Source organism: Capra hircus, unplaced genomic scaffold (assembly GCF_001704415.2).
Source record: "Capra hircus breed San Clemente unplaced genomic scaffold, ASM170441v1, whole genome shotgun sequence".
Lineage (NCBI taxonomy): Eukaryota > Metazoa > Chordata > Mammalia > Artiodactyla > Bovidae > Capra > Capra hircus.
Genome location: NW_017189519.1, coordinates 388001 through 410889, shown reverse-complemented (window position 1 = coordinate 410889; position 22889 = coordinate 388001). Strand labels below are relative to the sequence as shown.

At 48.1% G+C, this 22889-nt stretch overlaps 1 protein-coding gene across 6 annotated transcripts in view; it reads left to right on the top strand.

Moving 5' to 3' along the window:
* The first annotated feature begins 5112 nt into the window (after window positions 1-5112).
* The window catches only part of TMEM164 (transmembrane protein 164), a 180824-nt gene continuing 163047 nt past the window's right edge, over window positions 5113-22889 (top strand). For 2 of the 6 annotated variants that reach the window (XM_018044331.1, XM_018044334.1), the window contains exons 1-2: window positions 5458-5584; window positions 5886-6555. In XM_018044331.1, coding sequence (XP_017899820.1) covers window positions 6166-6555 — 390 coding nt within the window. In that variant the 5' untranslated portion in view covers window positions 5458-5584; window positions 5886-6165. Of the gene's footprint in view, window positions 5184-5457; window positions 5585-5885; window positions 6556-22889 lie in introns of those variants that run through there. The other 4 variants (XM_018044332.1, XM_018044337.1, XM_018044336.1 and 1 more) reach the window with 4 other exon arrangements.

Here is a 22889-nt window from a genome sequence, read left to right as displayed (position 1 = left end):
TGGGGTGTTTTGCAGCATTAGCCACCTGTTCTCCTTGCTTGGCCCTGCAATAAACCTTTCTCTTCTCCAAACGCTGACATTGCAGTTTGTTTGGCCTCAGTGTGTGCTAGGCGCAGGAACTTGCTCTTGGAACTCAGGGAACACCTAGGAGACTAAAGATAGACTTACTTTTTCTACAAGTTAGAAAGGAGCATGCAGAGGGGCTTTTGTACTGGGGAGGGCCCTACAAGGTCCCGCTCAGTTTCAATCCCATTTCTTTGATACTCCTCAACCCTGAGGGGAACAGGGGCAGGACAAGAAAGGGAATAAAGTTTTGGCTAGAGAGGGTAATCATAAACTCAGCATGGAAACTCAGTTTTGGGGAAATTTGGTTTTGTATGCAGTAAATGGGAGAGATCCCACAAAACTGAGTAACTCCCTGAAATGGCATAAATTACCACTTTAACTATCATCTTATAAAGACAAATGATATTGAGGTTGGAAGGAGCCAGTTATTCAAGATGACTAGGAAAACCACAGTAAACAAGGATAAGATTGTTCTGCAGATTTAACTTGTAGCCTTCTCCATTGATAGGGGCTTCTCTAGTGGCTTAGCAGGTAAAGAATCTGCCTGCAATGCAGGAGACACAGGAGATGCGGGTTTGATCCCTGGATCGGGAAGATCCCCTGGAGGAGGAAATGACAACCCACTCCAGTATTCTTGCCTGAAAAATCCCATGGACAGAGGAACCTAGTGGGCTACGGTCCAAAGGGTCGCAAAGAATAGAATGTGACTGAGTGACTAAGCATGCACACACTTCTCCATTGATAGGAGTTACTAGAGATTTGGAGTCATCTTTCTCTTTCTTGTACAGAGAAGGAGACACCCTTACAAATGGTGGTTTCCCTTAACAATCTCTTACAAAAGCACAAGCTCTCCTATGTGTACTATTTCTTAAAAATAATTGGCCTAAAATAATCCTTATGCCAACAAGGCATATTTTGGGGTGACAGATTTTGTTCCCCTTCACTACCATGCTGACTTTTTTTCCCCACAGATGAGTTCTGCCTAGTGTTGAACTACTGAGCTCATTGACTGTGCAACTCACTTGACATATGTAAGATTTTCTCTGGTGGCAGCAGCTCTTACCTGCTTGGTTTGTATTTATACCTCCCTCCTTAATTGTTATCTAACCTTCCATTTGTTTGACATGTCTCCCTAGCTAGATTTTAAGCTCCTTGAAGGCAGAGCTTGCCCACAAGGCTAGGATTTTCCCATACAATAATAATATAATAAGACTGTAATAAGAGTTCCAGTAAATATTTGTGGGATGAATGCTAGTGTTGAATGAATACAGCAGGGGGTGGGGGCAGGAAGAAGCAGTAAGCAGATAGATCAATACAAAGGCTTCTCCATTCTTCTCCATACACATGCCATTTATTTTTACTGATAACACTTGTATAATATTGGGATTGTGCATTGTTCTTTGCTTGTGGGCAGTCATGCATGCATTTCACTTTCAGGTTACATCGTGAGTAGGACAGGAGTGGATGCAAAGAATATGAAGTGCAAGAGGAGAAAAGGTCAGATGGCCAAGCCAATGAGCAAGCTTGCACTGGCCTGTGCTGTTGAACCGCAAATGCTAGCCCTCACTTTGCCATGAACTTGTGTGATCTTAGGCAAGTCACCACACCTTTCTGAGCTGCTAGTTGGTGGTATGACGGAGATAATAATTTGACTCTGCATTCCATAGCAGGTCAGCTGAGTTCATAGCTGGGAAAAGTACTTTGGACAAAAGAATTTAGGGTACTGTCTCAACAGGCAGAAAGGTGGCTAGGATCACCAAGCCAGTTAGATGAGGTTTCTCCCTTAAGAATCAAACATGACTCGGATGAAAGGTGGTGAGGCTGAGTTAGAAACCATTCTAGGACTTCCCTGGTGGTACAGTGGATGGAAATCGGCCTGCCAATGCAGGGGACCTCGGGTTTGATCCCTGGTCCAGGAAGATTCCACATGCTGTGAAGCAACTAAAGCCTGTGTGCCGTAATTACTGAACCTGAATGCTGCAGCCACTGAAGCTCGTGTGCCTAGTGCCTGTCCTCCATGACAAGAGAAGCCACCACAATGAGAAGATTGTGCATTGCAATGAAGAGTAGCCCCCGATCACTGCAACTAGAGAAAATACGCATGCAGCAACGAAGACCCAGAGCAGCCAAAATAAATAAAGCTAAAAAAAATAGCCATTCTAGTCCACTCCCCCTCCTCTTTGAACCTGAGTACATGGAAGCACAGAGAGGTGACTTTCCCCAAAGTCCAGGTCTCCTTTTCACTGCACTTCAAGGTTCTACTTTAAAAACCAAGTTCGTTTGCTTTTCTTACTGTTCAGAGACAAGAAACCAATGGGCTGTGCCCCAGCAAGGAAATGATCAGTACATTTGTTTCAAGCTTTTTGAGTTTCCAAAATGTGACCTGCTGTTTCAGCTCAATTATTGTTTACCTTTTATCTATGGGGACAACAGACTTTCCTTTGTGGCTCAGTGGTAAAGAATCCATCTTGACTGCCAACGCAGGTGATGGGGATTCAATCTCTGGGTCGGGAAGATCCTCTGGAGGAGGAAATGGCAACCCACTCCAGTATTCTTGCTGGGAAATCCCATGGACAGAGGAGCCTGGCGGGCAATAGTCCATGGGGTGGCAAAAGAGACAAAACAACAATAATGGGGACAACACTCTCCTAGTGTCTGCCTAGTGCCTACTATGTTTGCCACTCTGCTAGGTGCTGAGGATTTAGAAAAGATGAAGACCCATCCCTGCTGTCAAAGATCTGAGTGTGGGAGACAGAACTAACAATGAGAGAACAATGGAAGGCAGTAAGTGATTCAGAATAAAATGAGTAGCGCAGGCAATAACTGCTGTTCAAGTTCACAGGAGAGAGAGCACTCTGGGAGCTGGGTGGTGGGGGCTGGGGGAAGTGCAATTTCATGTGGGCTTTGAAGGCAGGATAGGATTGTTTACCAAGATGTGGGGGAGGGCACTGAATGTGTGTCTGCATGGGTAGGGGGCTAGGGGGCGGCTGCATCCATGCAGAACTACATGGGGATTAGGGATAGCATTTATTGAGCACTTTTTATGCACTGGCTACACAATTCAATTCATGTAAATGTGTATAATCCTAGGAATTAGATAAAAGATCACGGATAACTGTTTGGTTGAGAGAGGGAAACTGAAGTACAGAGAGGTAAATTGCCCAAAGTGACACAGCAAGTAAATGGGATAATTATTATTAGTATACCAGAGTCGTCAAAACACTTGGCTATTCTACCTTTGAAAAAGAGGAATTTGTGCCTCAGGCGAGGAAGCTGGCCTGGCACTAAACACAATCATTTTGCAAACACAAGACCCTCTAGGCCGAACTCCCAAAGAAGTTCGGTATGGATTGGTGCTTTAGTTGCGAAATCGTGTCCGACTCTTGGGATCCCAAGAAATGTAACCTGCCAGACCCCACTGTCCTGGGATTCTCCAAGCAAGAATACTGGGGCGGGTTGCCATTTCCTTCTCCATCTTTCCGTCCCAGGAATTCAACCTGGTCTCCTGCATTTGCAGGCAGATTCTTCACTGACTTAAAAGGGAAGATTTCTGCATGGATTAATGAAGCCTTTTACTGAGTGCTATCATCTCCTTCTTACCTCCTTGAAGACAGGAACTTGAGGTCTCAGGCTACAGTCATCACCAGAACTCCAGTTTTACCCTTAATGTTACTGTGCGGAGGATTTAACAAAACACCGACGGAGAACGAGTGAGCTGCTGAATCGATCCTTGTTTGTTGTTGTTCTTTATTAATTAGCACTTTGAGAGCATCAGGCCCTAAGGTGGATGCTGTCTGTGCAAAGCTACCTGGCTCTGAGGCCAAGTGGGGGAAAACCAGACCTGGAAAGGTCTGCAGGAAAATGGCTGGCAGCCAACATCAGAAGGTGTTTCCCAGGCAAGGTGCCTGTTTTTTTTTCTGGCTATTTCCCTGTTTGTGAGTTTTCAATAGATACTAAACCAACACAAAGTGGATTTTGAAAAGGTCTTTTTCCTGTTTCCTTGCCCAAAGAAAAGCAAATCCCAGTCTATAGGTAGGAAGCAGCAGGGAAGAGGGGGCCCTGTTTCTGCTAGCAGCCCTTGTCCAATCCTTGGGCCCCTCCACAGCCTGGCGGGCGTTTAAGTGGCAGGACTCTCGGCCAAGCGCAGGTTGGAAACAGCTGCTCCGTCGCAGGGCGGGAGGACGGAAAGAGGTCTGGGGAAGCTTCTTTTCCTCCATCTTTTCCTCCAGCTAGAGTACGATTGAGCTTGAAGGCGTGGCAGGAGAAAGGGGAGACGGAGAGCCTGGAGAGGGAGTGGCCGGAGGCTAGATAGAGAAACATCGGAGCACAGCAGGAGGGAGAACGGCCGGGCAAAGTAGGAAAAGAAGCCTTGTCTAGGACGGAAGTGGAGAGTAGGGCTGTGGCTACAAAGGTGGAGAAGATGCCGTCTTGGCCCTGCCCAAGTCTGCTATTTCAGGGAGGTCTGGAGGAGAGGCGAAGAGTAGGTCACACCCAGCGGACCTCCCAAAGCCCAGGGGCTTATCACTAGACAGGCTCGTCCATTCCCCCAAGAACTCAGCGAGGGCCGGCTAAACGCCTACTAGGTGCCCGGTGTCCAAGGAAGCGCCCTGGAGAACCGGGGCGCAGGAGGCGGAGTCGGTCCAAACGGCTTCGCGGAGGAGCGAATTCCGTAGTCGGCTGTGCGGGAGGGTAGCGGTGCACGCGTGCGGGCCGGGCGAGCGCAGAACGCGAGGCAGGCCGGGGAGGAGGGGAAGGAGGCGGGGATTGAGCCCGGGGGAGGGAGGGGGAGGCCGAGGCGCCGAAAGGGGGAGTGGGAGGTGTGAAGAGTGCAGGCGGCTGGGGGGCGGGGAGGCCGGAGAGGGGAGGCGGCCGGCGGGGTGGCCGAGGGCGTGAAGTGGGGGAGCGGCGAGGGGCCGAGCCGGGCGGGAGCGGGGAGGCGGCGGCGAGGGGGAGGAGAGAGGGAGGGGAAGAAGGAGGAAGCGAGCGCGGCTGCTGCAGGGGGAGGAAGATAGGGAGGAGGAGCCGTGCGCGGCGGCCGTGGCGGCCGCCGGGGGAGCCGAGCGCCGGGGCGCGGGGAGCCGAGCGGGCGCCCAGTCGGGGCCGAGGGCCGACTGCCGGTGAGTGGAGCCCCGCAGGGCGCGGCGACCCGTCCCTGGGGCCGGGCGGGAGGCGCGGGAAGCTGCGGCGCCGGGGCGGAGGGAGGGGGCCGGCCGGAGCCCAGCCCCCGGCTGGCCCGGCCTCCCGCCCGCCTTTCCTCCCTCCCTCCTGGCTTCCTCCCGCCGCTGCCCGCGCGAGGGGGGCAGGTCCCGGGCGAGCCGCGGGCTGGGGGAGGTGCTGCCCGGAGGGCGGGCGTCTGGGGCCGGGGGGTGGAGCTGGGGGCTCGGGGGTGTACCCGGGGGCGGGAGGCTGGCCCGGGACGGCTCTAAATTGGCTCGGAGGGGCCCGTCGGCGGCGAAGTTGCTCGCTGGGGGCAGAGACGGCCACGCGGTTGCAGGAGTAAGCGATCCCCCTGTGGCAAGTGCGTGAGACGAGGAGTCCGGCGTCCCCGCCAGCCCCGTCGCCCTCCCCGCCGGCCCGGCCCCGCCAGCTCCCCTCCTGGCCGCCGCGTGTTCCCTCACCGTCTCCCCCGGTTCGCTCCTGCCGCGTCCCCTCAACCCTGGCCCTGACCCTCCCGGCCTCCGACTTCCCCCGACCCCTGCTTGCTTCGCCACTGCCCTGTTCCCCTTTTCTTCCCTCGCTAGTTACCCCTCCCCGCCTCGTAATTCCCGATGCAATTGCCTCTTTGAGACCTTTTTTTTTTTTCCTCTCCTTCCTTTTAGATTGGCCAACGGCTCGTTTCCACCCTGCCTCGTTGGTGGCCACTGGAGAAGCGCGGGGGGCTCCCCAGGCAGCCGTAGGGACAAATTAGAGCCAGCACTTGGCCCCGGGCCTCGCGTGTAGCTTCCCGTCCCCTGCTCTAGTTGCCCCGGTGTCCGGAGGGGGGTGCGGGGGCGGGGGTGTGCCCTCCGTATATGTCCCACCACCCGGGCCACCCTCGGGGCTTGTGTTCCATCTCGCTCTCGCTTCCTGCACGGTGGTCGTGGGGAGCCACTTTGCATCATGTCCCGGTATAGCTACCAAAGTCTCCTGGACTGGCTCTATGGGGGCGTGGACCCCAGCTTTGCGGGCAATGGGGGCCCCGACTGTGCTGCCTTCCTCTCTTGGCAGCAGCGGCTGCTGGAAAGTGTGGTGGTCCTGACCCTGGCCCTGTTGGAGATCCTGGTGGCCCTGCGGCACATCCTGAGGCAGACGGAGGAGGACGGTAGGGGTGGCCGTGGCTGCCAGCCAGAGCAGGTGACCCAGCGGCCAGAGGAAGGCAAAGAGAGCCTGAGCAAGAATCTGCTCTTAGTAGCCTTGTGCCTGACCTTCGGGGTGGAGGTGGGCTTTAAGTTCGCCACCAAGACCGTCATCTACCTGCTCAACCCCTGTCACCTGGTCACCATGATGCATGTGAGTCTGTTGACTTCCCCCACCCCTTCCCGGCAGCCTCAGCCAGCAGAGTCATTTGTGTGCTCAAGACACTTGGCCGCGTAGAGCACCTCACCCCTGCGGGCGGTGGGACCCTTAAAAATGGTTTTCCAACGAGTGGCTGTTTGGGTGCGGATTTCAGATTTGGCTTCCTTCCACCTTTGCACAATGCGTCAGCCCTACGGTGGTGGTGAGCCCTGGGAAAGTCTAGCACTCAGGCCAGCGGCCCCTCCCCTCCCAGGCCTACCCTGGCCTTTTGCCAGCAGGAAGTCTGACCCCAGCCAGGTTCCCTTTCTGGATCACCAGAGGGCAGCCATGGGCCAACACCCCCCTCATTCCCTCTGCCCTCCCCCCCCCATTCCCTCTGCCACAATTTCCCAGAGGCCTGGTCGCTTTCTTTCCTGGAGGTGGTCACAGAAGGTTCCAGTTTCCACTGTCATACTTGGGGGAAATACTTTTGTAGGTTTCTCTTAATGACTTTCTTTTGGGAGTTTACGGTCTTAGGGTGAGGTCTGCCTTTTGAGTTCTGAGGTGTCAGAGCAGCACCAAACTCCAACTCACTGCACTCTGAAGCAGACCCCAGGCAGACTCGTGACCTCTTCTCTGTCTGTGGTGAGAGGGTATTTATTTCCTGCAAACCTCTCCATCTTATCACTCTTATTCTTTCTCCTGAGGTCACAGTCCAGGGGTGCCCAGAGAGCTGATTTCTTTATCTCCCATTAGCGGTGCTAAGAAAAACAAATGAGATTGAAAAAGGAAAGTTGCCAGATACATAAAAATAATCTGGGTGAGCACCAACCAAGAGCGAGACTGTCTTTTTGTACTCAGCCTGTGTAGAGAGATGATCTAAAACTATAATATCACGGAAGGGTAGGAAGAGGAGAAGGGGTGGGGTGGGATGGGGGGCTGTCTCTTTTAGATTTCAGGCTGTGGAAAACCTGGTGTGTCTTATTCAGGGACAGTTGTGAAACCTGACATTAGCATCTTTATTGCTTTTATATTTGTAGAAGGTTGTTTTCTCGGGAGACTCGTGACAACCTTGTGTGGGGCAGGAGGTTGAGATAATTGTCTCGGTTTCACAGGCCTGGCGGGGGGACTCGGGGATGGGAGGTTGCTCGCTTGCAACCAAAAGATGAATTAGCTTTCTGGGTTGGAAAGGTAACCCACCCTCTTTGGGGTTTCGGAATGCAGAGCAGTCTCTGGGAGGCTGATGCTGATCAGCATGGTGCTGCCTACTTACGCTGCGGATGCTTGCTAGCTCTGTGTTGTAGGAAGTCCTTGGATGGCAGGTTCTTGGCCTCAGTTTCCCAATCTGGAAACTGGTGAATGACCACAGACCCCTTTCAGTCTTGCAGATGTGGTAAGGAGGTGTAGACAGATTTAGAATAAAGCAGCTCTTAGTGATGGGATGGCTCTAAGCATCCAGTAGGCTTGGAGTGGGTAGCATTTTTTTTAGAGGTCTTCTTGGGAAGTGATGCCATTCACAGGAAACCCAAGGGCTCCCCCAGTTAGACCTTCTGTGTAAATTTGAGCCTGTCCTCTTTTTTTTTTTTTTTTTTTTAAATGAATGGGCTTTTTGTTAATGAAAGGAAACAACGCATCTCAGCCATTGCTATGTGAGGCTCTTGGGACAGGAGTGCTTTTTTTGGATGGCAGGTGGTGAGGGTCAGAGGGTGCCTCTTTGACAAAGGGGTCTTGAGGCCTCTGACAACCACATATCTAGAAGGTCAACAAAGAACTAAATTCAGCCCGATTGGGGCTGCTGCTGGGGTGATGACGTCAAACCTGGCAGCACCATGGTTCAGTGGAAAGGTTTTTAGAGGCTTTTAGAAGACTCTGGAGGCTTCGTTCTGGCATTAATTAGTTGTGTGACTTTGGGGAAAGTACTTGTCCTGGCTGTCAGTCTGCCTGGCTGCAAAACGAGGCAGAGTTGAATTTCTAGGTCTTGACAATCTGTGTGCTGTGCTTCTTTCCTTCGTAAGCGGTGCCCGGGGGTGCCACACAGAGCTATTCCAGAAATGGCTTTTGGTCTCCTCGCCAATTTCAGATGGTCATGGTTCATCTTCTCATCCTCATCTTTCGCTCCCTGTGTCTTCCCCCATAAAGTAAACCTGAGAAGGCCACCCTTAGGGATCCATATAGATGATGTTGGCCCTCAGGGGCTGAGTGCTACAGAGAGATGGATGTTTGGGGAACTGTGAACTGATTCCTGTCACTATGCTTTTGCTGTTGTCCCGTGCCATTACAACAGATGGAAACAGTTTTCTAACTTGGCTACAGTAATGACTAACGATAATAAGTATGGTTAGTATTTGGGCTTCCCTGGTGGCTCAGACAGTAAAGAATCTGCCTGCAATGCCAGAGATACAGGTTTGATCCCTGGGTCAGGAAGATCCCTTGGAGGAGGGCATGGCAACCGACTCCAGTGTTCTTGTGGGAAGAATCCCATGGACAGAGGAGCCTGGGGGGCTATAGTCCATGGGGTTGTGTGTTAGTCATGTGTTAGTCGCTCAGTCGTGCCCGACCCTTTGTGACCCCATGGACTGCAGTCCGCCAGGTTCCTCTGTCCATGAGATTTTCCAGGCAAGGATGCTGGAGTGGGTTGCCATTTCCTTCTCCAGGGGCTCTTCCTAACCCAGGGATCGAACCCGGGTCTCCTGCACTGTAGGCAAATTCTTTACTGACTGAGCTACAAGGGAAGCCCGTCCATGGGGTTAATATTAATAATACTTTACATCTGTCTAGCTCTTAACTTTTATAAGACCCTTTGACACACACTATCTTCTTTAGGGTTATGCTAGATAAGCTTGAGCCTGGACAGAGAGATGTTAAAATTTATCCTGTGACTGTGTGTGTTCCAAAGGGGAAGTGTTGAATACAAATACTTTGGCAAATGAATTAGCTGAGTTAGCCTATATCATGGCAGTAAATTCTGTGGAGTTCAGAGGTCCTGATAAGGAAAGGGAGACATGAGCTGAATTGAAAGCAGGAGCTTAGAGACATTTCTGATGTGTGTCTCTCAATAAGATGACTCAATTATAGCTTTATAGAAGGCCTTGTTCTGCAGAGGCAGTATAAGTTTGTACTAAGGGCAGTATTACTTTCAGCCAGGAAATGGAAGCACTGGAGGGAGAATGACTAGTCTCCTTACCTCCCATTTTTCAGGCTGTAAAATATTTACTCGCAAGGCCTTTGATCCACAGACCCTCCTCATAGCCATGCTGCCTTTGGGCAACTGCCAGCTTTAGAAGCACAGGGCAGGGTACTTCTTGTGTTCGAGTCCTGTTCTTGAATAATATTCCTGCTGTCAGGTTTGTTTTTCGCCTCGTCTATTATCTCAAGGGCCCTGGAACCTGGGACTGGTGGAGGTTTGTAGGATTAAACCAGCACCTTCTCACATCTGACTTAAGCCGGGAATGCTTGAGGGTTCTTGGAATCAGCAAGCACCAGGATTAACGCACCACTGTTAAACCCCTTGCTGAATATCAGTGGTGTTTACCCATTACACCAAGAAGTATTTCTTCAAGCGTGGCTAGCTAGTCCGTATGGGTGACACGGAATGAATTTACTATTTATGCTGTTTACAAAACAAAACAGAAATCACACTGCCAGCAAGGTACTGGCAGGGGTGGCTTTAGAACCCAGCTGTCAACAGTGGGAATTGGGGCTTTAGCAGGAAGAGATTCTCATAGCTATTTAAGTCCTAAAATCTACAGTTTCTTAGCGGAAGGGTTAAAATGCCAGACAGTTTGACTGATTGTGTCTGTAAAAACTCATGGCCTTTTATCCTTTGCATCTAGTTAGATTGTCTCTGTCTTAGGAACTTAAGGCAAAGATTGAATTTTGGATGTCTTGTCGAATTGTCCACTTCCGGTTGGTTGTGTATGTCTGTGTCAGTATCTCCCAGTTGGGCCCTGAACCTGGTGGGGCATAGCATATGCCGTTTAACCCTCCGTGTCTCTGTGCATAAGGCACTCTGGATCTCAGCTGGACATTTACCCCTGAGCACCAAGCCTCTGGTTTTTAGCCTTTAAGACCAAGTGAGCCCCATCCTTTTTTAAGAGTTAGCATTGCTATTTTTCTGTCTTGATGATATATTAGAAGGCTGATGTCCACCAAATATGGCTAATCTGCTTTTGTCTCACTGTTTACTTTCCTACTTCACTCTGCCGAAAGCGCAGAATGGCACATATTCAGAATGGTCCTGAGCTTTTTGTGACACCTTTTGGAACTCACTGAATGTACACGGGTATGTTATATTTGCTCTGTGATGGATTTGTTTTAGAGAAAACCTGATAGATTTGAGAACTAGGCATTTTTGTCCCCTGCCTCCTTGACTTTCAGACCAACCGCACCTCTTTATCCCCATCTGTTGCCTGGAGCACTGATAACTGCTCCTGGTTGCAACTGATGTTGGTGGGTAATGGGTACAATGAGGGATCCAGCCATCTGCTGGCTTATCAGATGGACTGTGTCCTCTGTCATCAGTCCAGGGGGACATAAGGGGGTGATGTTTATATGGGCCTCAGCAGTGAGGCATGACATTCCTTTTTAGTTTGTTTTATAGTCTCTCCCAAGGAAATTTGCAGAGAATTTTTCATTGTTACAGTCTTTGACAAAGTCCCTTCCATTATAAGGGAAATGGTGTGCATTGGTGGATTAAACAACCCATAGACAGCTCTGGGATTTAAAATGATGATACCAGTTTTGCTTGTCGCCTGCTAGGGAACCCGAGCAAGTTATTTAGCTTTTTCCTATCTTGATCTTCTTCATGAAATGGGCCACATGGAAACAAAGCATTTTAATCCTCTGAATAGCTCTGTGGTCACTTAAACAGACGTCAGGTACAGCTGATCAGAGCTGGCAGATGACCAATAGATTTTTTTCCTCTGATTCAGAAACTGACAAACCTCAACTTCTTTTCACCTTTCTTGATAGCTCTTAGAATCCATTCCTCTAATTAGTTCTGTTGCTTTTCCCTGGATCCTTGCCCACGCCTGCATACCCTTCTCATACACAGTCTACAAAACTGGATACTGTGACCAGAGGTCCAGCCCACACCCAGCAGAGAGGAAAGATTTCTTTCTCAGCCTTTTCTCACTGTGCACCTGTTAATACAATGCAGCCTGGAGCTTGCTGTTAAGTAATAGAATGCAGCAGGCTCCTACTCAGGGGGTGATCCCCAGGCCCCCTGAATTTTTGTCCCTTTGCCATGGAAGTACCTCCTTCATCACTGTCTTCATGGGATCTGTCGTGAATTCCTCCCCTCTGTAGATGGTCCTGAAGATTCTCCTCTGGGAAACTTTCCAGTTGACCTTGACTCCACAGTTATTCCACTCATTCCACCAATACCTCTTGTCCTCCTTTCCCAACTCTGAATATTCCTCAGACTGTTAGCCTCTTTAACATTTGCTTTGCATGAAAAAATTGCAAGCGTTGGTTGCTCAGTCATGTCCTACTCTTTGTGACGCCATGGTCTGTAGCCCACCAGGTTCCTCTGTCCATGGGATTTTCCAGGCAAGAATACTGGAGTGGGTTGCCATTCCCTTCTCCAGGAAATCTTCCTAACCCAGGGATTGAATCCAGGTCTCCTGCATTGTAGGCAGATTCTTTACCATCTGAGCCACCAGGGAAGCCCATGGCTTTGTATGCAAGTAGGTAGTTTGGTAAGTGTTCAACTGGGTTGTTTGATTTTACATGTTTGTTCATTCTCAACCATTAGCATGTATACTTTTCTTTAAGGAAAGGAGTAGTATTTTTTTCCCCTCTGTAACACCCTGGAGAGCTTAATACAATACTGTATGTGCACATTAATTGCTTAATGTGTAGTGTGCCTGGATAATGCTGGCTGACTGACTGGCTGACAGAACTGACTTTTTTCTTTTCTTTTTCCCTCCGGTGGTTCTGTCTGTGTTCCCTTGAGGTCTCATGGGCACAGTTCCTGTGTCTCCTGTGCCTATTAAGAGAAACTCCTGTCTGGGTTTTTTTTTTTTGAAATAGCCAGAAAGAGAGGTGGTTTTGCCTCCAGCTCACACATCTTTTTGTTGAATTTCCATCACAAAGAGCTGGTTATTAGGAACTGCAGCCCATTCTCTGCCCCAAGTTTCTGCTCACTTTCATTGCACTGACGAAATTGCACTGTTGGATCTTGGTCTTAAATCCCTTGGTTTGACATCTGGAAATGTCTCCTTTCTTCTTTTCCTCCTTTAATATCAGACATTAAAAAAACTGTTATTAAGCTGATAACTCACTTTCTATCTCTCCCCTTTTATATTTTTCAATAGCTTGTTCACTGTCATCATGCTTCATTGAAATACCCTTTGCAAGAGCCAGACTTCTCAACTTCTGGTCTTTCATATATTTTTGTTGTTAACTTTGTTTGTGTTCAGCTTTGTGAGGTATAATCGACAAAGAAAATTGTAAGATATTTAAAGTGCACAACATGATTTGATTACGCATACATCATGAAAGGACTCCCCACCTCCAACTGAGTTCACTAACACATCCGCGATCTTTCATATCCTTTGTTAAATTGAGAGCATCTTCTGCCAGTAACTGACTGACTGGACCTGATGTGGAGTGCAGTGCTTTTCTAATTTTCTTTGTGAAAGATTCCCTTGGAGCCTTGTTCTCATGCAGATGCCTGGCTCTCCACTCAGAGTCTAAGTCAGTCTAGGTCCTATAGGGTGGGGACGGGAACCTGCATTTATTACAGTCTCCTCAGTGATTCTGATGCCGGTGAGCATTAGATCCCACACTGAGAGACATTATCTAGTGGCTAAAGTATGAGGTCGGAGAAGGCAGTGGCACCCCACTCCAGTACTCTTGCCTGGAAAATCCCATGGGTAGAGGAGCCTGGTGGGCTGCAGTCCATGGGGTCGCTAAGAGTCTGACACAGCTGAGCGACTTCACTTTCACTTTTCACATTCATGCTTTGGAGAAGGAAATGGCAACCCACTCCAGTGTTCTTGCCTGGAGAAACCCAGGGACAGCGGAGCCTGGTGGGCTGCCGTCTATGGGGTCGCACAGAGTCGGACACAACTGAAGCGACTTAGCAGCAGCAAAGCATGAGGTGCGATGTTGCTTCAGATGCTCTTCCTGATTGGTGTGATTCTGGTGGCCTGTGGGTGGGCATTTGGTCTTCTGGTAGTACCTCGGTATTTATGTGGGTGTTAAATAAGGTGGTTGAAATTAGAGGTTGAAGACCCCGAGTTATTGTGAGGTGGATTTTAAGGTAACTTTGGCTTTCCAGTGGCCTGTTGGGTGCCTGTGTCTTTTATCAGTGGAGGATTTCAGCCAAACCTCTTTTTAATCACCTTCCAGTCCTCCTACACTCCTTTGCCATTCTTGCAGTGTTGGAGATCTTTGGGAACTAACAAGATGAAATACTGACACAGAATTATTGCATCCTAGTTCTCTATTTGCAGGACTTTAGTTTTAAATGCTCATGGAAATGTATTCATTCTTGCATGTATTCAGCAAACATTTGTCCAGTGCCTGTTGTGTGTCAAACATTGTGCCAGGCACTGGAGATTCAAAGGTAAATAAGAAACATTCTTTGCCTTCATGTTGCCCACAGTTGAGACAGGCAAGGAAAAAAAGATCAACTAAATTACAACATGACGTGTATGGTAACAGGTTTGAACAAAACATAGAGGACCAGAGGGTTTTTCTTTTTTCCTGATGCAATTAAGGAAAGCATACTGAAGGAGGTGACATTTGATTCACTAAGGAGACATGTTAGCTCTGAGAGCAGGGGTCCTTGTTTATTTTCTATCATAGTGGCTCTCATAGGACCCACCTCATAGTAGGTGCTCAATATATGTGTGCATGAATGACTAGGAGGTGGCTAGGTGTTGCAGAAGGAAAGGGTTTCTTGGCATAGGAAACGATACATGTAAAGGCACAGAGTTGCTTCCTCTTTCACAGGAAAGCTTTACAACTCTTACCTGGAGTCATTTGCATGTTATTATCAGGGACAGGTATTGTTTTTGTATTTCTCCCTTGGCAAACCACGTAAAACTGGGAATGCTCTGTCGTTTTTGGCCTGTTGATAAGACAGCTGCAGTTGCTCACAAGTCCTTGATAGGGGGCTTGTGAGATAGAGCATTGTGTTCTCTCTCCTGTCCCAAGGAGGGCCCACATGGTCAAGGACAGACACACGGAACACAGAGGAGAGTGAGCAGGCATTAAATGCAGGAAATGAGGTAGCAGGCATTCCACCCCCAACCAGATGAGTTTTAGTGGCTCATGGGATGGCTGCTGCCCCCAGGAAGGTAGAACTGATGCAATGGTTTGATGCTCTTCTTCTACCTTTCTCTTCTCTATTTCTTTTCCCCTGCTTCCAAGTCTTCCCCCACCAACCCCCCCAACTCACCCCATCCAAGTTTGCTTCTTTCCAGAGTACTCAAAGCTCCAGATCAACTCCATCTAAACGCTTGTTTCACTAGAGGAGGTCCTATCTCCAAGGAAATCAGGAATAAATCAGTTCCATGTAGGAGGTTCATACTGCAGTGTGAATGGCTCAGATGCAACAGAGGTGGGGGAGGGCAGGACTTTTTAAAAGGCCCTTGTTAGCCTGCCTTGAGGTGTGTCTCAGAATTTGAGCAGGTGGCCTTTCCCATGCTCCTTGCTCAGTTGTTGGCCTCCCTCCTGCTCCACCTCCCATCCTCCCCCACCCTGAGAACTGGGGTTATTGGTGTCTTACTATCCTACTTGCTGAACGCCCAGGGTAAGTCTTCCTCCAAGGTGCTCTTGAATACAGCAGTTAAATCTGAAGGCCTGGGGAGGGCTCCTCCTTTTCTGGGCACGCTCCTCTCTGTTTACTCAGCTCTTTCCCAGAGAAAGAGCTGCCAGCTAAACAGGGCATGGCTTGCGTATCTGTCAGTGTGTGGTGTGTCAAGGGACACTGACCTGCTGCGAGCCTGAGATCCTGAAGCGGAGGGTTGGGGGAATCTTTCCGTTGGCTGCGTACCCTTAACAGTAGCTGCTGGAGCAAACGTCAGAGGGAGGCAGGCAGGGCAGGATGAGTCTGGTTGTGGGCCTGGTGGCTCTGAGGGAACGGAATAGATGGCAAGAGACCTTCTTCTCTAAGACAGTCCTTAGAGAGGATTGGACTGTCGGGCAGACCCAGTTCAAGCCATGTCCTGTGGGCAGGTGTTAGGTTGGTAGGAGAGTGAGAGGCGAGAGTATCTGAGGAGAAAGGAAACGTGCATGACAGTTGCTCAGTCATGTCCCATGCTTTGTGACCCCATGGACTGTAGCCTGCTAAGCTCCTCTGTCTTAGGGATTCTCCTAGGCAGTAATACTGGAATGGTTTGCCATTTCCTCCTCTAGAGGGTCTTCCCGACCTGGGGATTGAACCCATGTCTCTTGCATCTCCTGCATCAGTAGGCAGGTTCTTTACCACTGTGCCACCTGGGAAGCCCAAAGGAAGCATGAGCCCATTCTAATTCCATCTCAGTTCCTCCAGTCTCCCTGTCTCCAGCACACATCAGTGGTGGTATAAACTCAGGGTGTATTTTGCCTGTGAATTGAGTCGCCTTTGCCAGTCGACCAGCTGTGTTTGCAGAAAGACTTTGTGCTCAGGCTGTTGCTAGCAAAGAGACTTTCATTCAGGTGCTGATTAAACAAGGCGCAGAGCCAGATTGCACATTAAGGCCCTTAACTATGGCTCTGGGAGCCCTGGGTAAATACTTATTAGATGTTCTGGGTAGAGTATTAGGAGAGGCTGCTGGACACGAGGGAAACTGGCGAGGAGAGACTTCTAGAAAAGGCTTTGTTCTTTTCCTAGATGCATCTGATCCGAGCTACTGGCACGTACACAGAGGGGCTAGACAGGTTTCCTCCTTGGTATTTACTTGGGAAATTCTCACTGGGACCCAGTAGGTTTGAACTGGGACACAGCAATGAATCTGGCTAAGTTAAGCTGGGCATTTAGAAATGCCTCATTTTCCTAATGAAGGTTTGACTGAGTGGACTGAGCTTTTGGACCATATTTCCTGGGTTTGTATTTGAGCTCCATCATCATGTGACCTTGGTGGGTAGTGGCAAAGAATTTGCCTGCCAATGCAGGAGACACGTGTTCAATCCCTGGGTCGGGAATATCCCCTGGAGAAGGAAATGGCAACCCACTCCAGTATTCTTGTCTGGAGAATTCCATGGACAGAGGACCCTGGTAGGCTACAGTCCATGGGGATGCAAAAAAGTTAGACATGACTGAGCATCCAAACAACAATGAATTGTGTGTGACCGTAGGCGTGTTACTTAACTGCTATCAACTTCACTCATCTGTAAAATGGAGATAATCACACTACCTACCTAATAGGGCTATTGTGAGGATTAAATGGAATAACTTAAGCATTTGGCAGAAATTCTGGCTCATTGTCAGCAATAAATGTTAGCAGCTTTTCATAGTACAGTCAGCCCTCCATAAATGTGTGTTCCAGTTTGCAGATTTAACCAACTACAGATTGAAAATATTAGGGAAAAAAATTTCAGAAAGTTTGAAAACACAAAACTTGAATTTATTGTGCACTGGAAACTGGTTATATTGTGTTAGGTGTTGTAAGTAATCTAGAGACAATTTGAAATATATGGGAGTATGTGCAAGGTTACATGTAAATACAACACCATTTTATACAAGGGACTTGAGCATCTGCAGATTTTGGTATTCCTGGGGGGTCCTGGAACCAATCCCCCATGGATAGCAAGGGACAACGGTAGTAGTAATAGTAGGAGTAATAGGGGGCTTCCCAGGTGGTGCTGGTGGTAAAGAACCCGCCTGCCAATGAAGGAGACATAAGAAATGCAGGTTCGATCCCTGGGTCAGGAAGATCCCCTGGAGGAGGAGGGCATGGCATCCCACTCCAGTATGCTTGCCTGGAGAATCCCATGGACAGAGGAGCCTGGCGACTAAGCCTGAAGCGACTTAGCATGCACAGTAGTATATAGAACTACTATATAGTGGTTCAGGTCATCCTGGGTAAAAGCTGACTGTGTGCGCACAATCAGTCATGTCTGACTCTTTGCAACCCTATGGACTGTAACCCGCCAGGCTCCTCTGTCAATGTCATTTCCCAGGCAGAAATAATGGAGTGGGTTGCCATTTTCTACCCAAGGGTATCTTCTGACCCAGGGATGGAACCCATGTCTCTTGTGTCGCCTGCATTGGCAGAAGGGTTCTTTAGTGCCAGCTGGGAAACTTCCCAGGTGGGGAACAGGAACGTCGCTCAGTCGTGTCCGACTCTTTGCGGCCTCATGGACTGTAGCCTACCAGGCTCCTCTGTCCATCGGATTTCCCAGGCAGTAGTACTGGAGTGGATTGCCATTTCCTTCTCCAGCGGATCTTCCTGACCCAGGGATCGAACCCGGGTCTCCCGCATTGTAGACAGACGCTTTACCATCTGAGCCACCAGGGAAGTCCTTCCAGGTGGGGAGGAAATGTCAGTACTCCAGTATTCTTGTCAGGGAAAATCCCATGGACAGAGGGAAAATCCCATGGCTGCTTACAGTCCACAGGGTCACAAAGAATTGGACACAATGCAGCACACGCGCTCACACACACACACACACAAGCTGACTCTAGTTTGATAAAAGCCTGGGTTCAGATCCTACCACTAGCTGTGTAGCCCTTGGTAAGTTGTGTAACCTCTTTGACCCCCCTAGTGACCACATTTGTAAATTGGAATAATTAAACCTACCCTGCAGGGCTGTTGTAAGACAATAATGAGAAAGAAACAATGAGACAAGAATAATAAAACACTTAAGATAGTAAACAGTCAATACTTTTTTTTGCTGTGATGTGATGTGTGATGATGATAAGGAGCTTTGTTATCCTTATGGCTGCTACTGCTGTGAGCTTGGATGCCTGATTCTGAGATAAGATGACAGAAATTAGATACAGGAAGGCAGCTCTAAGAATCTCACCCAAGAGAAACTTCGCTGGCATCTTCATTTCATGTGGTAGGCAAAAATACTGATTCCATGAAGTTGGCTCCCACATAATCTCTGCAGGGCAGGGTTGCTTGATTGTTCAAGGCCTAAGGATAGCTTTCTGGGAAATTTAGAAGTTACTGTAAATCACCCAGTGTTTTCTGAAGCATTTGGAGGATGGCTGTCATTGGTGGAATGCTTGGCTGTCCAAGGACCTCTGGGCTTAATTATTGCTGTTCTTCATCAATGGACTGGCTCTCTGATGCCAGCTGTCTTGAGATCGGTAGCCTAGGAAACCAACGAGAACATGACAGAAGCAGGAAAGGATCGGTTTGGGGCTGGGCAGAAACAGGTGCGTGGATTGAGTTTTTACTTCTTCATTAATTTCTTTTGACTGAGGATAGTGCAACTCTCTCAATTGCTGCTTGTTCCCAGAGTTAAGTTATCAGAGGAGAAAGGCAGGTTAAACATAGACCAGTGCCTTGCCTGACGTGTCAGCAAATGGATGAAAAACCAAACAAACAAACAATCAAGACAATTCTTCGAGTATCTCCCAGGTATGGAAACCCTCTCATTTTAAAGACTAGGTACTCTCAGAACTAGAACCTCAGCAGCCAGTCCCTCTCTAAAGATAAGTCCCCTTTAATTATGCAGCCCTCTGGGGCCAAGGCCTGGGTCTTGTGGTTTCACAGCCTTGGGGTTGGGATGCTCCACCCCAGCAAGGCCACTGATAGGCCTTCAGGCTTATTTGCAAGTGTTGTGAGTAAATAGGCAGTTCCTTGGGGTAAGGTCAGGTTTTCTGTAATAATCCTAGTTCCCTGGGAGGAACTGGCTTGGAGGGCATTCCTAAAACAAAGGACAACCCTGAGAAAATAAGGGAGACTGTACCCAAGGGTCCCCTTCTTACCCACACTTTTGTTCCTTGTCATTTTGCATTTGTAGAGTTTACTTTTTTAAGTCCCAGGCACTTGAGAGAGTGTGCATGCTGGTTGCTGCACTTTATTTCCTGCCCTGCAGGAATGTTGCTCAGGGTCATGTGCATAAATACCTTATTATCGTCAACGCTTTTACCCTTGGCCCGTTGAGCTACCACTGACTGCAGGCTGCTGCTTCGTCTGGGCCTTTCTCCCTGTTTCCCTGGTCCCTAGTCACAGGAGGACTCTCAAGGCCCCTGAGGAAAGGGGCTGGTTTTACCTTTGGGTTGCTTTTCCCTGTGCAGGAGCGCCCTGGAGTTTACAGTTCAGCTGTCCTCAAAATAGCCCTGCAAGCTGGCACCAAGCTAAAGTCCAGTTTCCCTTCTTTACTGGTGGGGTTTCTGGCTGGTGAGCAAAGAGAACTGAGTGACCCCCAGCCCTGTTCCTGTCCTCCCCGGGCGAGGCTCTTGGCGGGGGTGGGGATGGGGTGGGGTGCCGTCTTGGGCCTCGGAGGTCAGCAGTGGCCTTTGGGCTGAGGCTGCATTCAACTTGTGAGGTCACAAAGGCTCTGCCTGGCTGAGCAGTGTTTGGCCATACCTCACAGCTAGGGCTGTGTTTACTCAGATGGACACACATGGAATCCAGGCTGGGATCATCTTCCCAAGTTTCTTACTCCCTGCTTCGGGTCTGAACTGAAAAACAAATTGCAGAGTACACTGTGGTCCACACCTGTTTTTTTTTAAATCCCCTCTCCACAGCCAGTTTGCAGTGAACTGAAGATTAATCCTGGCTCCTCCCATTTCTCTTTTATTTTTCCTTCAGTTTCCCTTGGGATTGGGTTCTCACTCTTCAGTCATAAATGTCCATAGACACTAAGGACAGTTGGTGCCACTGCTCATTTAGGGTCCCCCTGTCCCAGACCTCTGAAATACCATAAACCTGAAATAGGGTTATATGGGCAAAAGGGGGTTAAATTTAGGAGAAAGAGCTCATCATAAAATTTGGTTATCTCTGTACACTCTAAAAGTTAGGAGTAGTAGTGATGATAATACTTTTGATATAAACTGTACTTTGATAATACTATTTGATAATATTTGATAACATTTTTGATGTAAGTGATGATAAACTAACAGTTTGAGCATGTATCTTGGTTCTGATACTGTGCTTAAGTCTACTGCCTATATATTACCTAATTTTCAGCCTTCCGCAAAAAGCCATTTTTGTTTTATCTAAATCTTCTTTTGGAGAAGGAAATAGCAACCCACTCCAGTATTCTTGCCTGAAAAATCCCATGGACAGAGAAGCCTGGTGGGCTGCAGTTAAAAGCGATCACAGAAGAGTCCGACACGACTGAGCGATTAAGCATGCAAGCATGCTTTCTTCTTTCCCTTTGTTGTAGCCCATTTCTTCTTTGGTTGACTTACAGATACTGAAGAAAAGATTCTAGCAACACTTTGCTGGGTGGAAATGGCTGAGTGATGCCAAATCAGAGCTGAAAAGAACAGAACCTCAGAGATCATCTCCTCACTTGTTTTTCCAGATGAGTAAGCCTAGAGCCGGAGAGGTGAAGTGACTTGCCCGAAGTCACAGAGCTCAGTGGAAGCAGAGATGGATCTACTGGTCCGCTGTCACTCTGTAGTGCCATTCATGGCCTCCTTCTACCCCTTACCATTCCAGCATAAAAGAAGCTGGACTTTTGTTCTTGCCCAGTAGTAGAGAAACAGAAATCTTGTGTTTTATTTATTTTTTTTGAGCACCGTTGTCTATGACAGCTTGAAAGCGAGGCTCTCACAGCTGCAGGCCACCTTTCTACCTGACCGCTATAGCAACTACTTTTCCAACGTGCTTTTCTGCCCTTGCTTCGTCTCTTGCACAGAGGAAGCAGGCTGCAGTGCCACCATTGCTTGCTGCTTGCCCTGGGCAGGTAGTCTAGGGAGGGGTATATGCTCAGTGAGCCTGTATGGCAAGTCAGTGTCATCTGCTGCGAGATATTGATGGTTTTGCAATGGGACCCATTCAGTTGGGGCTGTAACTGAGGTCATCTTTTCTAAGTAGAGACCTGCATCCTATCCTAGTAAACAGTTGTGTGAGGCTCCACAGCAGGTGAGTGATTTTAGAACCTCATTCTGGTAGAAGTGACAAAGGTCAAAGAGGAAAAAGGTCAAAATAATTGACCAGCCCAGGGAAGTCATTTCATCTTGGTAAACAATGTAGAGTAATAGAAAGAGCATTGGATTAAGTATTAGCCAGACCTGGGCCTTGGCTGTAGGTTTCATCCCTGACTGGTTGGCAGAACCTAGTAGTTTTGGCTGGTCAGATTGCCTCTCTGGGACTCATCTTCTTATATAAAGTGTGGTAGTTAAGAGTCTAGGCTCTGAAGTCAGACTGGCCAGGTTCAAATCCCAGCTCTGCTGCTTTCTAGTTGTGTTGCTTTGGGTAAGTTAATTGACATCTCTGGGTATGTTTTCGTCTTTGTAAAATGGGGATAATACCATCTGTGGTTTTCTTACAAGAAGTCAGTGCATAGCTCCATATAAAGTATTTAGATCAATGTCTGGTGCATAGCAACCACAAAGTATGTTATCTATAAGATAGGGATTCTCTTTGCCCTTCATACCTCACAGGGTAAATGTGACAGTCAAGTAAAAGAAGATTTGCAAGTGTGTCTTGTAGCTGGAAAGCACTGTCTAAGTAGGAAAAATAATTTTTTTGAGAGCATGAGCATTCAAAGACAAGTCTTTTCAACGGTTTTATCTTATCAGGATTAGATATTGATGGATATTTATTTTTTAATTTTAAATTTTTTTAATTATGAAAGTATGATAACACCTTTAGTTGACTTGGAAAATACAGAACAAGATTACATGTAGTTCCACCATCTATTACAAGTATTCTTTAAGTAGATAAATTAAGATTTTTAGTTGGTTTCCACATCAAACACTCAGAAAATAATAGAATGAACATATAGAGAAGCAGAAGGATATAAAAGACCTGAAAGGCATTGTGAACCAATTCAACATGATATTTTTTTGACAAGCTGGCAAAAGGAAGGATAGTAGGTTAATGTGTAAGGTTATATAAATGCTGGGTCCATCAAGCAGTGCATGTTCTGCCTTTTCCCTCCTAGTGTACTTAAGGGTGCTTAAAAGCTAAGTAAAGTGGTTGGAGGATTTGGAGTGAAAAGCAAGGATTACGATACTTTTCCCTTAGGGCCCCTATCTTAGTTAATGGCACTGCAGTCCATCAGTGACCCGGGTTAAGTCCTTTGACACATTTCCACTCCTCTCTTCCACCATCAGAGTCTCTTGAGTCATTTTGATTCTGTCTTTCATTATTTCTCCCATTTATCTCTTGCTTTTCTTCTTTGATTCCTCTGCCCTAATTCACCTGGTTGTTGATCATCATCACCACTATCTGGCTTCTTACCAGCAGCCTGCTGACTGATTTTCCCGTCTCCTGGGGTCTTTC